This window comes from Gallinula chloropus, assembly GCF_964237585.1.
Source record: "Gallinula chloropus genome assembly, chromosome: 12".
Classification (NCBI taxonomy): Eukaryota; Metazoa; Chordata; class Aves; order Gruiformes; family Rallidae; genus Gallinula; species Gallinula chloropus.
The window spans coordinates 20,189,434-20,213,051 of NC_140097.1; the positions used below are offsets into that span (position 1 = coordinate 20,189,434).

General features: G+C 42.0%; 1 protein-coding gene across 1 annotated transcript in view; it reads right to left on the reverse strand.

Moving 5' to 3' along the window:
• Positions 1–23,618, reverse strand: part of DOCK3 (dedicator of cytokinesis 3) — a gene marked incomplete at its 5' end in the record, with an annotated part of 199,231 nt that overhangs the window by 39,179 nt on the left and 136,434 nt on the right. The window contains 17 exons of the mRNA XM_084269630.1: positions 119–177; positions 419–519; positions 1,458–1,533; positions 2,994–3,088; positions 5,062–5,160; positions 7,251–7,397; positions 8,366–8,493; positions 10,248–10,440; positions 12,660–12,746; positions 13,995–14,165; positions 14,937–15,018; positions 16,240–16,340; positions 16,665–16,748; positions 18,385–18,482; positions 19,152–19,323; positions 19,742–19,848; positions 20,972–21,134. Of these exons, the coding sequence (XP_084125756.1) occupies positions 119–177; positions 419–519; positions 1,458–1,533; positions 2,994–3,088; positions 5,062–5,160; positions 7,251–7,397; positions 8,366–8,493; positions 10,248–10,440; positions 12,660–12,746; positions 13,995–14,165; positions 14,937–15,018; positions 16,240–16,340; positions 16,665–16,748; positions 18,385–18,482; positions 19,152–19,323; positions 19,742–19,848; positions 20,972–21,134 (1,963 nt within the window). The remainder of the gene's footprint in view (positions 1–118; positions 178–418; positions 520–1,457; positions 1,534–2,993; positions 3,089–5,061; positions 5,161–7,250; positions 7,398–8,365; positions 8,494–10,247; positions 10,441–12,659; positions 12,747–13,994; positions 14,166–14,936; positions 15,019–16,239; positions 16,341–16,664; positions 16,749–18,384; positions 18,483–19,151; positions 19,324–19,741; positions 19,849–20,971; positions 21,135–23,618) is intronic.

Genomic DNA, 23,618 nt, shown 5'->3' on the forward strand with positions numbered 1-23,618 from the left:
GCTTCCTGGTTTTACAACCCTTAGGAGAAACTAAGTGTTCTACAGCTACAGAACTTTCCAACAGAAATTGGGGGTTACTTTGGCTTTGGTTGGTAGGACAGAGGAGGAGATGACATACCCAGGTTCTGCCACATGCTGAAGAGCTCGTATGCCATCATCACTCTCATATCGCCGTATCTGAAAGAGAGGAGAGAGACAACTGCCTCAGGGAACAAAATCTGGCCAGGCAGCAATGTTAAAAAATACTAAATTCACGTGTAAGTCAACACAAGAACATCCAACAACTTGACTAAACACTGAACACTGTACAAGGAGGTCTACTTCTTTATTTCCCAAGCATTTCCACATTGCCAGTTCGTAATAAATCATGGGGACTTGTGGTAGAAAAGGCTGGGAACTCAACGAAACATGTTCTTACTTGTCCAGAATCTTCTTCCTCTTGGCTGGCGTGGCATTTTCTAGCTGGAGACTTGGCTGGTTTATAAACAAAACTGCCAGGCTGAAATAAGAGTTCCACACCTGTGACACAAGAAGGAAGTTTCATAACATTACACTCCAAGGAGTAAGCTTTAAATAAGTGCAGGAAGACATATGCTCCTTTGTATGAGAAATGAGACCATTCCTTTTTGTAATCAAGACGTAACATAATCAGTTGGTATCTTAACTATTGAGATACTAAACTCTTAAGGATACCAGGGGGTTATTTAAAACCTGGTAGGAACTAAAATTAAAACCCCAAGAAGGTAATGCCACTGGGCTTTCCTCTCAGCACCAGAGTTCAAAAATGAATAAACTTGGTGACTTCAGCCAAGTTTTAAATTGGTTTTCCTGCAGGCTAAACAGATTTTCTCGCTCACAAATCCCCAGAGATTGCATTGTATCATGATTGAGAGCTCTATAATTTAGTTGGTTTACCCACAGAAAGGAGGTTTATGTCATCCTGCTGTGCACACATGTGCTTAGGTACATGTCTGGCAGCTTTTCCGTGCCAACACTGAACTTGTTTGCCCATTCTCAACCACATCAGGCTCTGGGAAAACACGCCCTGAGATGCCATGTTTCTCCAGGTTTTAAGTCAACACCCAGCAAGAGAGGCTCTGGGAGTGGGAGATCAGGAATCACAAGTGCCCCAGCTCCAGGAAGAGCATTGCCTGAGCTGTTTGCATTTCATTAGCCATGGCTCTGCAGGACAGCAGGCTTCCTCAGCTCCACTGCTTATTCGTTTCCTTTATAAGGGGCTCAATTTTCTTGATTCAATCTCCCAGTGTATCTGCTCTACTTCCTCTCAGTTCCACAGCAAATTCTAATGCCTGTCTTTTAGCAGTTAGGTCATCTTCCTCACAGATACTCAGATAAATGCTCTAAATACAATCAACCAATGTAGAGAACAGCTCTTGTTCCTTGGTTACTGCTTGTTTAGAAAGATGAGGTACCATTTTCTCAGTATCAATTCTTACTTTGAAATCAAAGTCCGTCTCCGTGAAGTTCTTGTGCAGCGCAGACGACAGGTACTGAACGGTTGTAACTATGATACTGCAGTCAAAAAGAAAGGGGGAAAAAAGAGAGAAGAAAATCACATTGAAATCTGGGGTTTGTGCTGCTGCTGTTACTGTACATGCAGAGAGGGGCATTCTTCATGTCGTCACTGCAAGACTCACGGGCATCTCTCCCTTGTAATGAACAGTCTGTACTAAGTGACACAAGATTAAGAATTTTCAGCATTGTGATTTTTAGAAATTACACTGGAGCATTTAAAATCCTGCCTGTTTTGTATGGCTGAGCCATATTACCTTCACTGAAACGACAGGATACACAAATCTTTCTCCTATTTTAAGCAGGATAGCAACTCAAAGAGGTTGAGCTATTTTCAATCTTGGCTGTACAGTGGTCCTTTATCTGACACATGCTTCAATTCAATGCATTTTGAGTTCCCTGGTGGGTTTTTTGTAGATGGCTAAACACACCTTTGTGCAAGGCAATCAAGGCAAGTGATAAAATTCAGGAATTCATAAATAACATGTAGATAAAGCAATAATAGCATCAAAAAACCCAAGCACATCTCTGATTCACTTCCAGTAACCCTATTAAACATAACAATGAGGTTTACAGCCAAACTGTGCCAAAGGAAACTAGGTAACCTGCAGCATCTCAGGTAACTACTCCTTCATGTGGACTTTTCTTACAGAACTTCATTTCAACTCTGCAGGTGAAATACTGAGGTCCACCTCTTTTACTTCACATTAGCACTGTGAACTTGCAGAGCATACAGCTCCACTGAGCAGTCAGCCTTTAGAAAAACTACTCCAAGGTGTTGTCTTATAATGGGAACCCCTCCAGTTGCCAGTTAGAAGTAATTTCAGAGCTAGTTTATGTAAAGAAACAAGAAACCAGTAAGTCCAGCCAATGAGTGTTCACCATGCATCACTCCAAACAGCATCTTACTTAATCCCATCAGAAGCCAGAAAACTAGGCAAAATTAAGCCTTAAAATGGCAGGTGACAGTTTAATTGAGAAAAACCTCTATGCAATGCATGTGGTGTGATCGCTCCTCCTTTTCCCAAACAACTGAGCCCTCCTCCTAGGCAGGTTAAGGAATGATGCTGATGGGAAGAGACAGACATTTCATGTGGTGACGTACTGAGCGAGGTTGTTGAGGCCTGTCCACTAATACAATGTGGCTGTTCCTTGCCATGTAGGTGCTGTGCCACTCTTACCCTCAATGCAGCTACCTCAGTGCTGGGTTTAAACTTTCAACTCTCTGATCCCTGTGCACAGTGGTGGAGTTTAACAAACAGAATGAACAGAGAAATCCCAGTTTGGTCCAGAGTGGTTAAAATAACTGCAGCGTGAGGATGAGCACCCCTCATTTCCTGTGCTGGTCAGCACATCTCAGTCTGATGAAACACACTGCATCACAAGTTTTAACTGCCCAGCTGGGGAGAATATACCTCTGATGCAGAATGCCAATAGTTTAGACCTGCTTCTCCACTTACTTGCTGGTGAGCAACCTCATCACCATCCAGTCTCGAGGAAAGACACTCATTTTCATCAGGTTCCGAAATACACAGAAAATCTTCAGGAGGAACTCCTGTCACACAGAGAAACAAATTGAGCAATCACCAGCTACTCCAGACTAACCTATTTCCTTGATTATAAGGCAGACAGGTAAGCCAAGTGTGCTCCCTCCCCATGAGCTCTGTGTCCCTAGGCCATTCCCCTGAAAGCATGGCAGCGCCCTGTATTGGGATAGGGCTCTGTTAACTCTGCAGCTTGTACTTACTAAAGTTGCAGCTGTCTTTTAAACCTTAACTTCTACAGTGAGACAAACACTTCCTTATGTGCACAACTGTACATGCCTACTCCTGTCTGCTAGAGTTATGGTGTCAATCTGTAGCTTATTTAGGCATTTAATTAATGACTGTGTCCAAATTTCTTTGTACTTGTGTCACAGATTTGATAAAACCTCACACACTCAAACCCAGTAAAACTTTTAAAAACAGTAACAGAAAACCCCATTTCTGGCAATATGCAGCAGAGATCTCTCCAACACATTCAGCTGAGTATTTGCTATCCAAGAAATTCCCCAGACATGAAGACATTTTGGTTTTGTTGTGTACTTGCACCTCTGTGCCTATACCCTCACAGATAAAACATGCATGCCTCTGGCCTTGCAAACTGTGATTCTGTTGGTTTGCCTTTCTTCTACACAAAGTCAAGAGAGCACAGACAGCAGCAGTGTGGGGTTTCTTCAGAACCATCTGATCATTATGCCTTAATTTGGGGGGAGCGTGTGTGAGAAGATTAGCGTTTTAGGAGTAAAGCATCAGAAGCTCCTTGAATTTAGGCCTCATTTTTGCCCAGATGTAACAGTGCTAAGTAAACACAATGCCTTTCATCCAAGAAAAAGTACTGGAAGTATTACAGCAATATTTGAAAGGAAAAAAGTAATACATTAGGTCAAGTGATGGCTGGAAACAAAGCAGTGTGTAAAAATCTTCAGCCTCTGTGATACACCTGAACGTATCCTTCCATTATCAGAGACATGACAGTTTTTTCCCATGGGTGTAAAGACAAATTTCATTTCTATGACAAACCTTTCACTAGTCTGACATAAGAACTATAGTTTAAATAGCTTTTTAAAATATCTGTTATAAATCAATATGAATTAATTTACCAAGTAATTTTGCTATGAGCAGTTCAAGTTAGCTGAAAGGTAGTAATCTCCAATAACTATCAACATTGGACCCTGCAACCTAAAGGTAAGAATTCTATCATCATAAATTTAACTCCCCAATTTATTTAGCTACTATATGCCCATTTAGAAGCTGAACACCTGTTCAGAAAGGTTTTCTCACTGTTTCTTCATCTCATTTAAGACATGTTCCATTCTTCTTCTTGTCCAAATTTTGAATGCCATGCTAATCTAAAGCACTTTATAGACAATCTTGGCTTTACAAAGTGATTCTGCCTTTGAAACGGTCTGCTGTCAGAAATACTCCTCTTGCCTGTAGAGACAAGATGAGGTCAGTACACCTCACCAACCCCTTCTGTTCATGAACAGCCAGAATTTCCACTACCGTTCCCAAATTTGGGAAGGATGCAGCAAGTGGACTAGTGAGGTTACTGCTTTCCCAAGAAAGATTTTATCTGCTAGGGACATCTGTATCCGAAAAAAGGCTTGAAATTCTCTTTTGGCATAAAATCAATACTCTGTAAGTAGGCCCCATGCATCCAACATCTAGTAAAACACTACAGAACAACTGACTTTACATTCATGGCAATGAAAAAACCTGCTCCTCTTGACTGTGTTCTGTATAATACAATGATTATATCCTTTTCTGTCTCACATCATCTATCTTGAGACTTTATTTGCTCTTATGAAGATAACTCAGTGCCCTGTGGTCTTCAACGTTTTTATAACACAACACCTATTAATATGACGGTCTGTGAAGAGAGCGCCAGTGAATGGGAGCGATAAGCTGAGCCAATAAAGCTGGAGGGATTCCCCTCTGTTCTCTCATTTGGAGTGAATCATCCTGCAAACACAAGGTTCTGGTGTACCTTTAGTTCATCCTTGCTTTGGAAGTTGTCCAGTAAGTGCTGGAAATGAGTGTCTGACATCTGACGAAGCAGAGATAACAGGCAGGAGACATACTCTCCCTGTTGACCAAATGAGACACCATTTCATTCAGACAACCCGAAATTTCCTAAACAGAAAACTCAACCTGGGGTAAGGTATAGAGGGAGGGGTCTGAAATGGCCCCAATGCCTATGAGAGGAAAGCTGACATGCACAGAGATTAAAAATACTGCATGTTAACAGTTCCTGAATTACTGGTGATCTATAGGAATACACCTCTTAGAGGCTCCTCCACAGCTGCCGCTTTTAAAGGTCTTTTAACCCCTCTTGTAGTCCAAACAAAATAATTTCAAATGATTAACACAGACATTAGTGAATCACCCTCCAAGCATGCAGTTGTTGACAATCACCTCTTTTGTTAACTCCATAGACTATCACAGGTATGACTGCAGCTCAGACAGACATACCAGGAATTATTTGAACTAGCTGGGGCTTAGAACAGCAATGCTGACGGCAGCGTGGGATCAGTGTGGGCTACAGAAGGTGCCTGGCATCTTGTAAATACTTGGCTTGTTAGTGGCCACCAAGGTACACACTGTCACAGCTACAGGACGAGCCACATTCCAACAAAGTATTCTGAATGTAGTTTGGGAAAGCCAGCTGAGCTACAATTACACTGCTGGCCAGCAAAGCAGATGCACCCTAACCAGTTACCACAGTATCCCAAAGTGTTTTCCAAAGATGAGCTCCCCCATTTTACACATCTGAAAGCAAAGCACAGAGAAGTTAAGCAATCTGTCCAAGATACCAGGCCAAGCAGTTCCAAGAACGTAAGGAGTTTGTCTTTTGTCTGCCAGTCCCTTGCACAACATTATCTTTTTCTGTGATGAGTGATTAACTTGGAAAACACATGCACTACTTTCTAAGCAGTGTGCAGTAAGATTCCACGTATCACTGTGCTGTGAAACATAAATTCAGGAACAAATACAAGGGGATTTTACACCCCCAACCATTCATTCAATTTTAATTTTTTATTTTCTATTTGGCTCCAGCAAATAGAAAATAAATTTGCTCCAGAATTTGCACCAAATTTGCTCCAGAAGCTTTGACACTGGTTGATCCAATAAACTTTGGAAACAGGAAAAAAAAGGCGTGTGCTTAGGTGTGAGGTGGCCTGTAATAAGTCACAGGAAGTCAAATGGTAGGAGTCAAAGGAAATGGAGACGTTACTGGACATCTGCAAGGTAGTGCCTTTCTTGTTTCATAGCAAAGAATGTGTCTGAAAGCTGCTAAAAGCCTTGTTCTTTATTAGGATTCACTTTATGTGAGCTAACACAGAATGACGGAATGTTCCCTCTTGTGTGGAGTGTACCTGAGTGTACATGTGCCCCAACAATACAGCTGGGGGTTCAGCCATCTGGAAAAAAGCAAGTTCTTCAGAACAGCTTAACATCATACATTGTGCAAAAGCTATGCTGGGGACTAAAATAAACTTGGGTAAAAAAGGGCAACAATTCCAGAAAAGAAGCAAGCTGAACAGGAAAATTCTGTTCTTTTTCTCCTCTTCCATTGCATGTTCAAAGCAAGAAATTCTTCCCCATGGCTTATGCTCACACTCGGGACAGAGCAGAGGCTTTTCCTTCTTCTTCCACCAAGCTCAACAACTCACTCAACTTAGGATCTGTTAGTTTCTTTTTCAGTAAGTTGTGTTCATCTGCATGAAATAATCAGTGAAGCTGGACAGAAGCTCTCCAATAAGCTCTCCAGGGTGTTAAGTGATGGGACTTGCCCACTGAGCCCTGTGGTATTATCAGCCTTTGAAATCAGAGACTGATACTCATACAGCCCTTGGTGACCCCTATTCTGGGGTGAAGCCCTAGGCAGCTGCCCACCTAGTGTATGCCTGAAGCCCTGAACAGTAACACTCAATTGCAGCTGCAAAAACAAACAAGAAAATAACTGGGAAACCCACAAAAGCTTCCTGAGCTCCACTGCTTCCTGCAGACCTCACTGCTGCACAGAGGGAGGAAGGGATTTGTGGCTTATTAAGGGGAAGATACAAAGCCTTGGGCGTTCATGCAGCAGAGATGATAATGAGGTGCTGGTGGTGGTGAGGGACTGAACCAAAGGTTAGAGAAGCAGGAAATAGAAACTGATTGTTAGTTACTAACAGTGATTTCTGCTGTGCACTGCGGGCAACGCTGCCCTCTTACCGCCTCCTGAGACTGCGATTTACTCATGATTGTAAGCAGAGTTTGTAAAAGCACATCCAGGAGGCTCTCCACCATCATCTCAACCTCCTCCACGACATCTCCCTCCTACAGTAAGTGGTGAGCAAACAGACAGTTAGAAACTGGAGAGAATGGAACTGGCAAAGACAGTTCTGCTGAGTCAGCCATACCACAAATACTCGTTTGCTAGAGCGCTCCATAATGACAGTTCAGAGAAGTACAATCAAATCCATCAGTGGTACCAGATACTGTTGTGTTACCTCCTCAGTCTCTGATGGAAACATTCAAGGTCGCAGCCATAAAGGGAAATCTATAATCAAAGGTCTGCATACACTCTAGAACACAATGGGATCAAATTATGTTCAGGAACCTTTATTTTATGGCAGCATTATTTTAGCTTATTACCACGATCCCTTTCATCTCATTCCTTTCACACAAAGCCATAACTTGTAATTGGAAATACTCACTGGTATGACTTATATTTAGTGTGCTGAGCTTCCTCCTCTAGAGTCAGGTGGGGAGACTTCACCAGCCTCTGTTTGTGAGCATGGCTTTGAACGATCAAGTTACCATTCGAGCTCAGGGTATTACGACTGTCAAAGCTGGGTGTTTAAACTCAGCAGCAATTGCCAGGAGTAAGTGTGATTTCACTGATTGGATAATTTTAGAGTATTCTCTTAACATGAATCACAAAGTGCTAGTTACTGTCTCTTGCAGAACTGCGAGTCCTAAAGCTGTGTACAGCTTCTGAACTCCATTGACATCCATGTTCTGGGCTTGGATGAGGAAAATTAAACAGTGTCAAACCTGGCAAATGCGTATGCTTCCCCCTCCTCCTAACAGCAAGAACACTGTGTAATCAGAATGCTCTGAGTCACACACAGAAATGCAGACCACCCTCATTTCAGATGCTCTCCTGCTGACAGAAAGTTGGCAGATTTTTTTTTTAAAAGGATCTTTGAAAACCCCCTATTAACCTATAAAAAACACTCTTCATTTTACTAAATCAGTGGTGCAATCAAATAAATACATAAAAAAATCAAGCAGCAGATTACCAAAGAGCTGGTCTTGATTATGGAGAAGATACTACTGAGGATCCCAGAACAAATAAGCAGCTCCTTCTGCTGTCGTAGGTGAAGGTGAATGTGGTGAAGAACTACAGGCAATAGGATGCGCCGGGACTCTGAAAGAAGGAAAATCAGGTCACAGGTCTTCCAAAAGAAAAGTGAATTTCAATCATCCCAATCAGCAGCCTTTTGGCACCCAAACTGGCCTGCTGATACACAGCAGGTTTGATTAGTTGGTGCAACCTGTCCTGTACAGTTTGTAGCACAGCACACATCCAGGAATGGGGTCTAATAAATTAACAGTGCATCTAGTGTTCAAAGTTCACACATGCAGTAAATGCTGTACGCATGATGTCCTCACTACTGTTACAGCTTGGAAGCACCAGCTGCAAAGTGATCCTTTCTAATGCTCACCTCCTTTGTGCAAACCTCCTCTCACTTGCTTTCCAGCACTCCTGTCACAGCTAAGAGAGCTTCTGGCTAATTCTTCCTTTCTAGCTAGCTTACACACCTTAACCTTATTAAAGAAGGGAGAGCAGGTAGCAGCTGCAGGAAACAGTAGCCAAAACAGAGAAAAAGACAGGCAGGGAAAACAATGGCAAGGTATCAGGAATCAGGCTGATAGGAGAGATTAAAGCAAGGAACACCATATGGGAGGCAAGAAAAAGAGAACGTTATCTTCCTTTAACTGGAAGACCTGAAGAGCAGGTAGGGTGGGCAGCCAAAAGGTAACTTTGGAAACTAGATCCATCTTCCAGGTGCAGATAGCACACGGAGAGACTGTTGACCTGGAAGTATTGAGTCATGCTACCAGGGAAAGTAACAGGGAAAGGGTCTACCATTATGTTGGGTGGAAAAATGGGCATCTGTGCAGTAACAGCTGCCTTGCAGCATTGGAGCTTTCTTTTTGGCTTTTCATGCTGCAGTGAGATGTCATGGTGCTGCACAGCAGCTAGAAGCATCACTAGTTGCCAGTATTATCATAAAGGTGAAATGAAGAACTACAGCCCTGGACCCTGTGGGTAAATTTACACCTGGCTTTATTGAGAAGTCAGAAGAGGTCTTTGGCTGTGAGCATGGGACCTACAAAGACAAATATTTTTATCAATAGATTCAAAACACTATAAGGAGATAAAGCTCACTGCCTGTTTTACAGCCACCTCTGGACCAATGAACTCATTCCTTCATATTTTTTTGAGATTTAAAATTTAAGAAAAAAATGTTTATAAACAATTACAATGGATATTTTAGACAGGATTCTGTGATGTTACCACTATCACCTTGCACTGACTAGAGTTATTTGAATGTACTATCTATTTAGACCTTTATGTATTAAATAAGCTCACAATTCTTAAAGAATTACTAATATGTCAAGCCAAGGAAATGCTAAAGTTATAACGTAAAGATTCAACATACTTGAAAAGAATGCAGAGGGTTCCTTACGTAACTTTATCTGCCTGTTTTTCAGAAAATAAGCTTGCTGGAAAGAAGGTTACCTTCCTATCCACACCAAGAATAGAATAGAGTAGGTTGGCAATGACCCTTAAGATCATCCAGTCTAAATAATACAAAGAATCAGGTGAGAATTGGCAGTTTTAGTAAATGACTTCATTTGTTGACATATATATTTTATCAACCTTTAATAACTACGGTTTATTCATGATGGATTTATAACTATTTTCCACCCACCATAGGGAAATGTACAATGTACCCACACTGAACAGATCTATCAATGATGCCACCAAGATAAATAATTACCAAGATTACTGGCATTCAGCAATTAATTGTTTGAAACAAAGCAACTGCGAAGTAAATGTAACGTGTTCCTACCCTTAGCAGCAGGACTTAAGCTCAGGTACCACTGTCTTACCTGAGAAAGAGAACAGGCGGCTGTCAACAGTGCGTGCAATAGACTGTAGCTTCACCACATCCATTGACTGCCCAATGTGTACTGTGCTGGGCATGCTGCCCAGGGTACCCCGCACGAACTCCGCTACTTCCTGCACCGTGAACATCTGCAGCAGCTCATCGAAGATGGCAGGGAAGGAGTTCAGCAAAGCAGCCTGAAGGAAGTGAAGGAAGAAACTGAAAACACTGCATTCTGTAACTGCAGCTAAACACAGTGAAATAGAAACAACAGTGAAGCTGAAGTAAGGGTCTGCAGAAAGCCACTAAGCAATGCACTATGGCTGGTGTTAGTGTCTTGCAATACCCAAAGCTCAGAGTGAAAAACTCACACGTGGTATATAAACATCAGGCACTGTTGCTATACTGTGTCTTAGAGTAAGCAGAGCCCACAGACACTGCAGAGCTTCCACAGGTTGGGTCTTGGACCCAGCCTTATGAAAGAGAAACCCCCCCCGAGGCACCAGGGAGCAGAAAACGATCCGGTTTTGTTGATTTACTTTTGTCAGTAACTAGAAAACTTGCTTCTGATCAGGGAGTTCCATACCAATTGATTGTGCTGAGCAACTAGGTAAGCTGGCTGAAACTCTTCAGAAAATGTTCTGAAGAACATGGTGACAGACCCTGAGCTGTAGCAGCACTCTCACATCATATCACTGTATTTCTGCATCAGGGGTGGGGTGTGATTCATGTGAGAGAGACATGACATCATGCAGTACGTGTGCAGGTGATTCTTGCAGCAACGGGCATCTCCAGTAAGCTGGAGCTGTCCTTGAAGGTGTTTCTTAAGTGCAGAAACAATATCAGCATCACCACAACAAAATCAAAGACCTCCTTTGTAATGCCACACTCTTCCAATGAATTCCTTGGTAACAGCAGAAAATTCCATGCATTGCCCTATCCTCAACTTCCACAGGCGTGGCAAGGTACCTAACAACTGGCCCTCACCTGTCATGTTTGAAAATCTTTGTCTCTTGCTGTACACCCTGCCCAAGGTCCATACCTCCATTACAACTACTTACAGTTCCCAGCAGTGGCTTTCCTGTGCTGCTGGGCAGGCTGGCTTACACCCCCCTCCTCACTGCTTCCCCCTGCCTTGCCTGAAGCTCTCCACACAAACCACACCGACTTCCTGCACAAGTTTGGATCTACCAGACTCTGCGATCTCTGTTCACTTCAGCCCTTCCAGCACCTCACCACCTTCCAGCATTTCCTTCTATTCTGCAAGTTCTCCTTTTTCCTCAGAGATTTTTTTGTTTCCTCATTGCATAAACACTTCTGTACCTCTCCCATGCTGGCTCTGACACTTGGTTTGCCTCTCCTAATCCCACGTATAGTTTCCTTCTTTGCCAAGTCTTTCCTCAAAGTATCCTTTCCTCCAAACAGCACAGTGATATCTATTTAGTAGTCTTTGAGAAAAGGCAAAGTTATTTTTACAACTCACACTGTAGAGACCATTAAATTATTCCAAATATAAATTTACCTTTCTTCTTCAGCGTGTTACCGCTCTCAACATCTTGTCTTGTTACCATCAATTCAGATTACACAAAACCCCACACAGCCTCCTGGGTGTTGTCACCTATTTGTTGCTACATACAGTGTACTAACAGACAAACAGGAATCATTTAAATAGCTTGTGGTATGCTTGGAAGGCTGTAACAGCTACAAATCCAGGTATCATCTCTATTTTTGAGACAATACAAGTGAAATTACAATACTGGCCCAACAAATCCTTACAGGAGCTTTCCTAAACTTATTTCTAACTAGTACTATGAAGCAGGGGGATTTCCATGGGGATTTAGGGTACCCTATGTGAGGGTATGCACAGGATCTCTCCAGCAAGCCTTGGAGCAGTCCTGAGGAAAGCTACATCATTTCATCAGTTCCTTGAAGGGCTCTCATCTGTACACTACCCTAAAATATTCTGGAACATTACTCATGTCAAACTAATTGCCTGGAAGGAAGCACATAATCAGTTTTAACCTCATTGCTGGGAGGAACTATATTGAGATCTCTCTAATATCCTGGATAAGAGGACAAGTGTGAAGAAAATGATGTTTGCTATGGCCTCAAGCATTTCTGTAGATATTTAACAGTTTTCCAGATTTCCTGAACTAGTACATGATCTCCTTGGCTGTCCTGAACAATCTGACTTCTATAATCTTGTCTAGCCCTCAGTACTGTTGGTATTCTCAGGCTGCGGATGCCACAAGCTGTTCCATGAGTTACAGAAACATTCCTAGTCCTAAAGTACCAGCCACTGAAACATTAAATTCCAGTTTATATACAGGAAAAAGAAGGTTTGGGGTAGGGAAAAGGGATTAACTGGGAACAATCGTGATGAGATACTTGTGCAGTTCTGGGGATCGTTACTTACAGAGTTAAATGACGGCCTTGAAGTACCACCACATTTTTGTGGGGCACATGTCCCAGCTCCGCTCGCCTGCCCTCCAGGCTGAGAGGCCTATGGGGCAATTGGGATCAAGGGGCAACATAGTGGCAAGGGGGAAACAAAAAGTAAACTTTTCAAAGATTAAACAAGGACAGGCTTTACAAAATACTAAATCCAAAGTAAGAAATACTGTAGTGAGAGAAAGGAAAAAAACAGAAAACAAACAAACAAACAAAATACAAACAGAAAAAGGGAAAATAACCCCATCCTCAGATCTGGTCCCCTCTGTAGTTTGATTAACACAACTGCAAAACAAACAACACTAAACAGCCCGTGTTCACAACGTGCTGTTTCCACTCACTTTGCTGGCAAAATCTGCTCACTGATTTCTCATGTTCCTGGCTCATCTTATTATAGCCACTAATGAGTGATTAAATAAAAGATTAGAGCAGCTGTTCTCAAAATCTTTCAGAGCAGCTTCTTAAGGAAGTGATCACATTGCTGGCAGCTTCCCTAACCAGTGGAGTCACTCTGTTTTGTGGCAATGTTCACAGCAACTGCTTCTTTGGCAAACTACGGGAGGTGTTCAAGCATCTGTAAACGGTAAATTAAGGGATTACAGATCACCTTCACCTCACCAGGAAGTTCTGGGTGGTCTGTCTTTGGTGTTCTCTGAGCTGAGGCACCCACATAATGCATGACATAACTATTTACCTGTTAAACACAGAAGTATGTCATTTAGAACAGTGGTCTTTAAAAAAAAATCCTTACTCACTTTGAGTAATATCTTAAGCCCACATCAAGTCCTCATGAAGTCATTTGGGGTATATTCAAACCAGCAGATTAAATGTGAGCGTGGGTATCACACTGTGCTTGCAGTCAGGCTGCATATGATTCTGACTGTAATTTTAGACTATGCTGGAATTAAGTTTATCTGACTGTGAGTACCTCAGTTGAACTTCTCTGGTGTTGCTACGACCCTAAGTATTGACTTGAGCTCCTACAATTAAGGCTTACAATGTTTTTAAGCCAAGACATGTGAACGAGGGGCTTGAAAACGCAGTTTGCTTTTGAGAAGAGTAGAGATTGAATGTGACAGTCACTTTCCTCTTGAGAGTCCACAGTTCAGCTCACCTGTACCTGTGCAGCAAAGCTACTGTCTAATTACACTAACTGGTGATGTCATTTTCCAGCATCATCAACATGTTAGAGGGGGACACTCTACTAACCTGCATTTAACTGTCACGTGTCCATGTGTACAACCTGTGCTGGAAATCGCTGCCTTTTAGATTGCCCATTAAGGTGTAGGAAATAGCAAACCTGTGTAAAGATGAGAGTCTCAGAGCTCCTGCTGTCCAAGCTGAGCACAAATCTGATGGACTGGAAAAGCTCCTGGATGCTGGAGCGGAACTGTTCCTCCTCCATTCCACAAGTAGCTCTGGAGTAAAGGATCCGAGATTGGACAATGAACTTGAAAAGATATTCCAAGGCCTTAAGGAGTAGGAGAGGAAGGAGATTAAGACAGAGAAAAAGAGAGAAAGAAAAATAAAGGAGCTTTAAAGAGAACCAGGAAAGAGACTAGGTGTGTAACAACTAAATTCTTCAGCTGTAGAAAGGAGAAAGAAAACCAGGTTTTGTAAGGTATATAACTCAGTTAAGGAAGAACAACTCATAGGCAGTATTCCTTCTCAACCAGTAACGTTACTGGCATGTCCCACTAATAGCAGCACCAGCAACATTCCCCGTTTCACACACCATTAGAAAGCTGTCCCTTCCCACAAGAACACACTCTCATCAGGCAACTGAGGTTTAGGTCCTGAGCAATGGCAGGTGTAGAAGTTCCTGCCAGTTAAAGGCTCCTGTATCTGCTCCTTAAACTTCCAACCTAACCAGTGACACAACGAAGCCGCGTCACAGCCAGAGACGGAAAGTGGATCCGCAGCACCTGTGCCTGATACACTGAGAATAACAGCCTCTTGACATGCAATGTGTAGATCACATGTACACGCATGGCATGTGAGTATTTACTCCATGCAAGTCCCAGTGAAGTTCTCCACAGGGCTGCAGAAGGACTTAAGGAGATATAACTCTTCCTTTTTTTTTCTGCACAAGAGTGGATCTCCCCCTAAAATTAAAGTTTTGGCAAAATATTAAAAATAATTAAATCAGTGCCAGGCTACCCTTGATTTGATCTACAGCTCCCCCAGCCCTTCTGCAGTCACAGATTGGAGCAGATACACAGATACTTGGTTGGATACATACTCTCATTGCTTCCTGGATGTGGTCTTGGCGTACGAGCTCAGCTGAACGGTCCATGTACCACTTCAGACATCGGATCAGCTCTCTGAATATAACAAACAGTGAAAAGAAGAGGAACTTTTAGCACTATTTTAAAAGTAGTCAGGCCACAAACATTTGGGTTTCAGGGAGAAATTATAAAATAGTCTCATGTCACTCTGTTTTAATGTTTAAGTTTCAAAACCAGAAGATAATTTCTTCTCTGTAATTGACTTCAGCCATGAGGAAGACTGAGAGGACATCAAAAAGGTGTTATTAAAAGAGAGAGCTTTGATAAAGGTATGCAACAGAGATTCAAGACCAAAACATACTGGGGGGGGGTGTGGGAGGATGGTAAGAAATTCCAGATCTCCTTCCTCTAAGCAAGCAGTTTCTGGGAAGTAGGACTAACTTAAAGAGCTGTATTAAAAACACAGTCTTTTTCATCAGACAAGCAAAAATCATTTCTTTCATCTGAAAGAGGTAATAAGAACTACAAAGTAGCACACCTTCTTATCCCTCTGAACTTGACTAAGTCTTCTACTGTTGGATGGAACCTATGTTTTTTTACCTGCCACTGACAAGGGTTGTTTTTTTTTAATTCCACTAAAATGCAAATGCCTTAAACCAATCAAAACCAATTACAAGTTGGTTTTAATAGTTTTATCATGGCCAAAGATAGAATATCATCAAATGTACAAAAGAAATGGTCTAAAAGGAAGGAAAAACAAACCCCTGAATGATAACTGTCACTGCTTTCAAAAATCTGTCCTCTCTGATGCAAAACTCACAGAAAGAGTACTAGAAAATAAGGGAGAATCTTCAAAGTGACAGTGAAAATTGAATTTCTGGTTTACGGAAATTTTACATTTACTCTAATCAAATAGAACATTATCTTCTGTGAATTCTTGTCTACCTTGGAAGTAGAAATTACATTAGTTCTCTAAGCTTTCACAGAAGTCTTGTATCCCAATGTCCTTAAGACAGAAATATGTATGCTCTTGGTAGCCCGTTAGTGCAGACTGAGGAGTTGTTGCTGAGTGACAGTGTCTCTTCAATTAGAGAGAAAAGCAGGTGAGATTTGCCAGTACAGAAAGGCCAGGTGAACCCCCCAGCCTGCTCCTTCCCAGCCACCGGGTGACACTCAGCAGCTTCGCTCTGTAACGGGGCTGGGAAACTTGTCTGAGTAGTTCTACTACTGCTCACACAAAGGTTAGGATTCTGATGGTGATATCATTCAAAAGTTTGCTAATAGCATCACTTTAAGTGATGGATAAACAAAACCTACTTGTAAGCCAGGGCTCCTGCAAAGTGCTTCTGAATGTAAGTGTCCATCACAGGTCGAAAATGAAAATACTTGCTGTCACGCAGCAGATTTATGATGAATACCTGTGGGAGATGAGAAAGGGAACCCATACTAAAGGAAACTGCACACTGTTGCCAGGTTTCTATAATCAAGTTTCATAAGCTAAAGGAACAATGAAATACACGAGTTTAATGTCAGAGTTGCTGCTTGCTTGTCCCAAGTGACAGCAAATGTTGCTGTCCTGAGGTCTGCTGAGGCTGTCCTGCCCTCCTCACCCAAGACTGTTACAGAAGACACAGGGCTGGATATTTCAGAGTTCATGGAATTAAAATACTTGCAATGTGATAATAAGAAACTTCAACCTCACTGACCATGAGATACAGAAAAGTAGAGATTCAGTAACTTACCAAAGACTGAAAGACCAGCAGACCATACTTTTCTGTGTTGTCATCCAAAACTACAAACAACGTGTCGAGAATATCTTGTAGGAACTAAAACATGAATAAACAGAGAATTTCAAATTCAGTTGTATTAAAAGAAGGTTATTTGCCCCTGCTTTAATTATTTCATACATGGTGACACCTTTGTGAAATGCTCACCAAGGACAAACCACTTCAGGTTCACCCACAGATTTTTATTTTTTTAACTGAGAATAACTTTTCTCTTTAGAAGGACTATTTCTAAACAAAACCAGAATGACAGAAAACCAAACAAAAATAAGCAATAGGGACTGCAGGCCTGATTGACAAATCTCAGGAAATAAATCTCAGCCTTTGGCTTTCACTGTAAGCTGACCAAGCACTTCCTAACAGCAGGAGAACTAACTTCCATTTTCATGTCATGGGAGTGTATTGGATGCTGTTCTTCATCAGTTTGAAGGTTTGGAAGCACGTTAACTGGTGCTTCAAATTTTGTTTAATATTGAAACCCGTTCTTATATGACAGAAAGCAAAACTACAGTAACAAGTGTTACTTGGGGCCAGGCACACACTGCTTGTTGTTCCCTTCATCCCCAACACTGCGGCTCCCTGAATGCTGGCAGGTCAGTGATTTTTTCTTTCCTGAAAGCCCAGTCCTTGGAAAGGATGACTGTGAAGAAGAATGCTGAAGGATCAAGTAAACGGCCGATTCTCTCATGAGTTTTTAATCTATTCTAATTAAATATTGGATGTGGAAAACAAGACATAAAATACAACAATTTATGAAGTCTCTGAAAGGATAACATTTCTTTTTTTTTCCTGAATTATTGCATCTGTTCTTCATATCCCAACGCCAAACGACAGCTGATTTAGGGCAACAATCAATTACTTCTCCCCATGGAATAATTTAATCCCTATCTTTTTATGCTGTGCTCTATAAAACCCAGAAACTTTAACTGCCCTGCAAACTAAGTGTACGAAACATGACATTCTTGAAGAATTCCAATATAAACGGGGTATTGTCCACTTCTGATGCTGTGACGAAGTCATCATGAAGATTAATGTTCAAGATATGGCAACATTCAAATGAGATACAGTGAAGTGGCTTTAATCATAAGCTAGCAATGAAGTGATGGGATTTCTCTTTGGTTCTTCTCTCTGGTTGTTTGCCATTACAAATTATCTCCTTTTACTTCTAGGTTAATTCTAGGGACTGTTCATAGCATATGTAAAATGATCAGAGGGGTAGTTGGAACACACACGTGTTTGCTGAGACCACAAGTATTCAAACACGTTTTGGAAATGACCAACCACACTTAGTTTGATTTCATTAAATGTCCTTCAGAAAATGCTGTTGGGGCAGGTGGGTCTGCCCAAAGCACCACTGCTGGGGCTGTGCCTACATCAGCAATGTGGCTCCACGGGAGCAGGCCCACTGACAGAACAGCAGGACCTGATACAGCTCATGTGGCTGAGGGCACTGTCCTGAGGATTAGCTCTGGTTTGATCCCAAGGGCTCACGATCCATTAATTTTGGGAGTGTGTCTTCCTGTTCAGTTTTGCATCAAATTAAATCCCAATTCAGAGTCTTAAGAACTCACAGTGGGAATCAACCAGGGCAGTAAGAGGGAACATGCAGGAGTGCACTGCAGGTCTGAATTCGCTTCTTAACACAGATACATCCAAACCCCGTTACTTCTTGTAGTACCTTAACAATTTCCTCGCCACTGACGTGTCTCAGTCTTCCTAGAATATCCATCACACGATCTGGGTAAGCTTTCCACTTCAGTAGGGCAAGTAAATCCACTGCAGAACAGTAAGAGAGAGAGCTAGAATCCATGCGCAGAGGGAAGAGCCGCGACCCCAGACCCACCAGAGCTCCAGTACATGTTACAGCTCTGCTCTTCCTGCAGCTCACGCTTCTTGGGGCAGGGAATAAATTAAGGGAAAATAAGAAGGAAAATAGGGAATAAGTCCAATACTACCAACAAACAAATGAACAGAGGAGTGGCAAAGTACTTTAAAAAGAGTAAAGACTGCATTCTTCCCTAGGTGGCTTGACACTGCACTGTGGACAATCCACTTTTGTCTTCTCATGCCTCAGAGAAGTTCCCATGAGAAATTTTTATTTAATTAGTAGCTCTGTAAAAGCTGAACAAAACAAATTTTGGATTGTGTGGAAAGGCTAACATTGAATTTTTTGTTCCTCAATCATCTAATGAAAATTACCTTTGCTTCAACATATTACCCTACTCTTGCAAAAACGTCTGTAATTTCTCTGCTGTCAATATACTTATTTCCTCAAAAAAACGCTTTCTGCTCATTTCAACAGTGTTAGTGAAAAACCAAAGCATACCTATAATGAAATGATAACCCAGGAGTCATTTAGTTAAATAAACAGAGCACAGGCATACCCATCTTATCTTTTTCATAACCCCTGTTGCCTTGGGCAATGTCGGAGGCTCAGCTACTTACCATTCTGGGTCAGTTTGGTAGAGGAGAGCTGTGTGGAGACTGAAAAGGTCTCTTTGGTGCTGCGCTGGAAAATGAGGCTGGAAGGGATGTTGGGGCAGCCGTTGTAGTCCTCTTTGCAGCAAGGCAGCCCCAGGTACAGTGCGTGATTGTTAAAAGTGCTGTTCTCATCACACTGCAGGTACAGGACAGGAAATGGAATTGTACCTAGTCTGTCTCACTCCCCACACTCACACCCTGACAGGACTGTCACTGATCTTTTGGGTGCGTGAAACCACTTCTAAGACTAATACCATCAGCTGGAAAAACTGTTGGATGTCCATAAACACTAGTATGTTAGAATTCAAAATAGGTGGGATTTACAGAAAATAATTCATAGTTACCTGAAGGGAAAAGGCAAGCTGTACTTAGAGCAGAAGGCTACACCCTTACCTAGTCACCTGATTCTCAGTGTATACGATTTTGAAACTACTATTAATCTGTTCCTCACATACTTCTAATGAGGGGAAAAAAAGACATACTGCCATGACCATTACTTATTGAAACTGAAGTACCGATGTGCAGGTGAAAAGTCAGCAGAGAAGACTCAGTACCTTATAAACATAAAGCTCATGGATGTCATCTGACAAGGTCGTGCCATCATCTCTCATCAACGGAGTGAACGCAAACCCAAAGAGCTTCTTTTCCCCTTTGTCTTTTGCTGTCACAAGAAACAGAAACAAGGAATTGTACGTATTCTGTCTGTACCACAGGGTTACTCAGTATTTACATAAAGCATGCAGGTTACATAAGAAAAAACATATAATATACTGTGTCTAATTCTATCCTCAAAACAAACATAAACATGCTGAACACAGTGAAGTCTAAAACCCACATCCTGTAAGGAAAACATTCTGCAGGAAAACACAGCAAAAGCACAGCAGGGGAGAACATTTACAAATTGTTTTGCGCTGCACTGATTGCTCACAATGTTTTTAACGTGCTGATTAATAAATGTAGCAACCAGTTAATAAGCAGTGCACCTTCACTGCATTTTAGGTTGGCAGCCCTAGAATCATAGAATGGTCTGAGTTGGAAGGGACCCCAAGGATCACAGAGTTCCAACCCCCCCTGCCACAGGCAGGGAAACCAACCTCCAGACCTGGAATTTCACAAGGCTGCCCAGGGCCCCATCCAACCTGGCCTTGAACATCCCCAGGGATGGTGCATCCACCACCTGTTCCAGGCAGCCTGTTCCAGCACCTCATCACTCTCTCTGTAAAAAAACTTCCCCCTAAGATCTAATTTAACCCTTCCTTCCTTTAGCTTTAATCCATCCCCCTGGTCCTGCCATCATCTACTCTTTGAACAAGCTGATTCCCCTCCTGTTTTTCTGCTCCCTTCAGGGACTGGAAGACTGCAATGAGGTCCCCCCAAAACCTTCTGTTCTCCTGGCTGAAGAAGCCCAGCTCCCTCAGCCTCTCTTTGTAGGGGAGGTACTCCAGCCCTCTAATCATCTTCATAGCTCCTCCGAACCCTCTCCAACAGTCCCACATCTTTCTTGTATTGGGGCCCCAGCTCTGGACACAGGACTCCAGCTGGGGCCTCATGACGGCAGAGCAGAGAGGGACAATCCCCTCCCTGTCCCTGCTGGCCACCCCTCTTCTGATGGATCCCAGGATACCATTGGCCTTCCAAGCTGCAAGAGCACATTGCTGGCTCATGTGAAGTTTCTCATCCACCATCCCTCTCCTGCTTTCCACCCAGTAACAGCCTCATCTGAGTTTAAACGGCCAATGGAAAGACCTTGGTGTTTTTAGCTTTTGGTTCTGTTTTGCACTCACTGGAGCAATGCCTGAACTCAAACCGGAGGTGAGACCCACGGAACCTGTCTATAGGGATGGGCAACTTGATGATTTCCCCCCACCGAGGGCTGTTATTGTGGTAAAGGACAAACGAGTGGTATGCGCTCCTGCTTGGCTCTCCGGAGCCCAGGCTGATGCAGTCCTGGAACAAAAGAAAACAATTTAAGATTAAAAGACATCACATCACTACCGATGAGTCATTTTATTACACAGTGATAACCTTTATATAATTCACATCTTTCTGTAGACATAAAGGACGACTCAGAAGCAGAAACCCAGACAGAATGAAACCTGAAATTTTTTAAGAGTTCTTTAAATTGTGCTTGGGGTCAAAGGATGAGCTGGGACATCTATGATACTGGAATTCATCCAGTAGCTTAAGTTATTAAGCTAAATTTTCTAGCGTTCTATTTAGGCTAGACAGAATAAACAGATAAATCCAAATATATAAAGACGAGTCCAAGAGAAAGGGACCTAACAGGACGATCACTTGTAACATTTGACTTGCCCAGAAATATAATTTAATCAGATTTCTGCTTTAGTATCTCAGTTTAAAAATGATACGTGAACTTTTCAAGCCCTTAAAAATGTTGAAACTACAACCATCTAGTCTTGAGTGTCCCACAGAAATCTGAGTTATTTCATTAGTGGGGAGCAAAGAATTTCTGTTGAATAATTGTCACCTAGAAATATTATGGGATCTATATTTCTTCTTTAAGGGCTCAGAGATCTCGACCAATCCATGTATTCTCAAAATACAAATAAAGAAAAATATTAATTGATATTCTTTAGGAAATATAGGAATCCTTAGAACACGAGCGAAGGAAGTTAGGAGAAATACTGAAGTCCTGAAATAAGGACAGTACAAGATCATTTGTAATGAAGACATGGAGCAGGAAGGACTTTTTTTTATGTAAGCACTAGCCCACGTTTTAGACCTAGCACTTACAAAGTGATCCAAAAGATGTGCTGTCTTATAAAACCATGGAGAAAAAAAGACACCTTAGAGATTCCTCACTTTTAGCACCTCCAAGGATAATAAATCCCAGAAGAAACAGAAGCTAAGCAGCCCTGGAATGACACACACAACATAAATTCTGACATAAAAACACCCTACATGGAATAGTATCACGACAAGACTTACCAGTCATGTCCCCAAGGCATCTCTAAACAATATTCCCAGAAAATACAAGCAATGTTGATTTGATTTTTTTTCATCTGTCATCAAGGGACTATTAAGTAAATTACATCCCTATAACCACGGTCAGCGAGTTCGGCCTGTGGTAATCTTCTGGCTTCCAGCAAGTTAAGAAGTTGTGAAGAAGCCCAAACGAAAGAGAAGTTCTCTGGAATGTTGGGATTCGAAGCACAAACAGCCACTGCAAAGGCTCTAATCAAAACCAAGTGACTGTAGCATTCACAAAACTCACTCCTCTCTAGTAAGACTTTAGTAACCATATGGTATGTGCCACAATCCCAGGATCAAGGTGGTTGTTTTAATACAGCAACAAGAACTAACTGTTGCAGATATGAACAGGTTGGAGTGAGAGCAGGGATGGCAGTACTAAAAACCAGAGAGCCTGTGTATTTTTTGGTAAGTGTAAGGTGGTTGGCTTCAACATGGCAATTATGAAACCCCATTCACATTAGGTTATTTGGAAAAAGTAAAAGTGTGTTCAATTCTTCTATAAGGTACAGTAAAAAATCAGATTTTAACATGATCTTTTTTTCTGGTGCCTCAATAATGACCTGCCCTGGTAGACAAATGGTTGGTCCTTGAATGCTGTTCCATGCTATAAATGTTAAGTAAATGAATAGGCACAGAGTCTCTTCTTCAGGTTAACAACTTAGTTTCTCTGCTTAGTTTATACTACAATCTATAGTCTGAGCAGGGAGGATTGTTTAATTCTGAATCGTGATCTGCAAAATATGAACATGAAACCAGTCACCATACACCTAGTTACCAAGAGATCCAAATATAGGAGTGAACTGGAGGGCAGGGGCAAGCTAAACCAGCCAGTGTCAGGTAATAATGTCATTGTTTAAGGCATGGCCTCCAATCAGAAAAATACCCCTGCTATGGAAAGAGGAGTGAGGAATGTGTTGAGGGTTTTTATTATTTCAGACTATATTAAAAGATACTAACAGTTGAGTAAGGCCATTTTGCAAAGGAAATACTCATTTACTCCCTGAATACAGTGCTGTTCAAAGTGAAATTTCACTGCTTTGAATAGGACTATTTCTGGACCAAGATATACTGGACCAACTGCTGCAAGGATTTGAGACAGAATATTCTCATTAACGCTGCATATGGTTCTGCTGAAGTTTCACAAAGGCATAATTCAGGTTTGGATTGTGCTGCTGGTCGGTAACAGTTCAGAGATTTGATTCTAGTATCAGATGAAGGTTCTGTGGCACGTTCCCAGCTGAACCGTGTACCTCGGCACGGGCTTTGTCATGGGGCAAAGCCTTGGGAAGGCCAAGGTCAGGAGCAGGAAAGGGCACTGCAAGCAGCAACAGGGAGGCTTTGGGGTCAATGACTAAACATCTGTTGTTCTACCCACACTACTCTAAGCATGCACTGGAGGTTTTTATTAGCTTCTCCACTGTATCACCTACAGGGAGT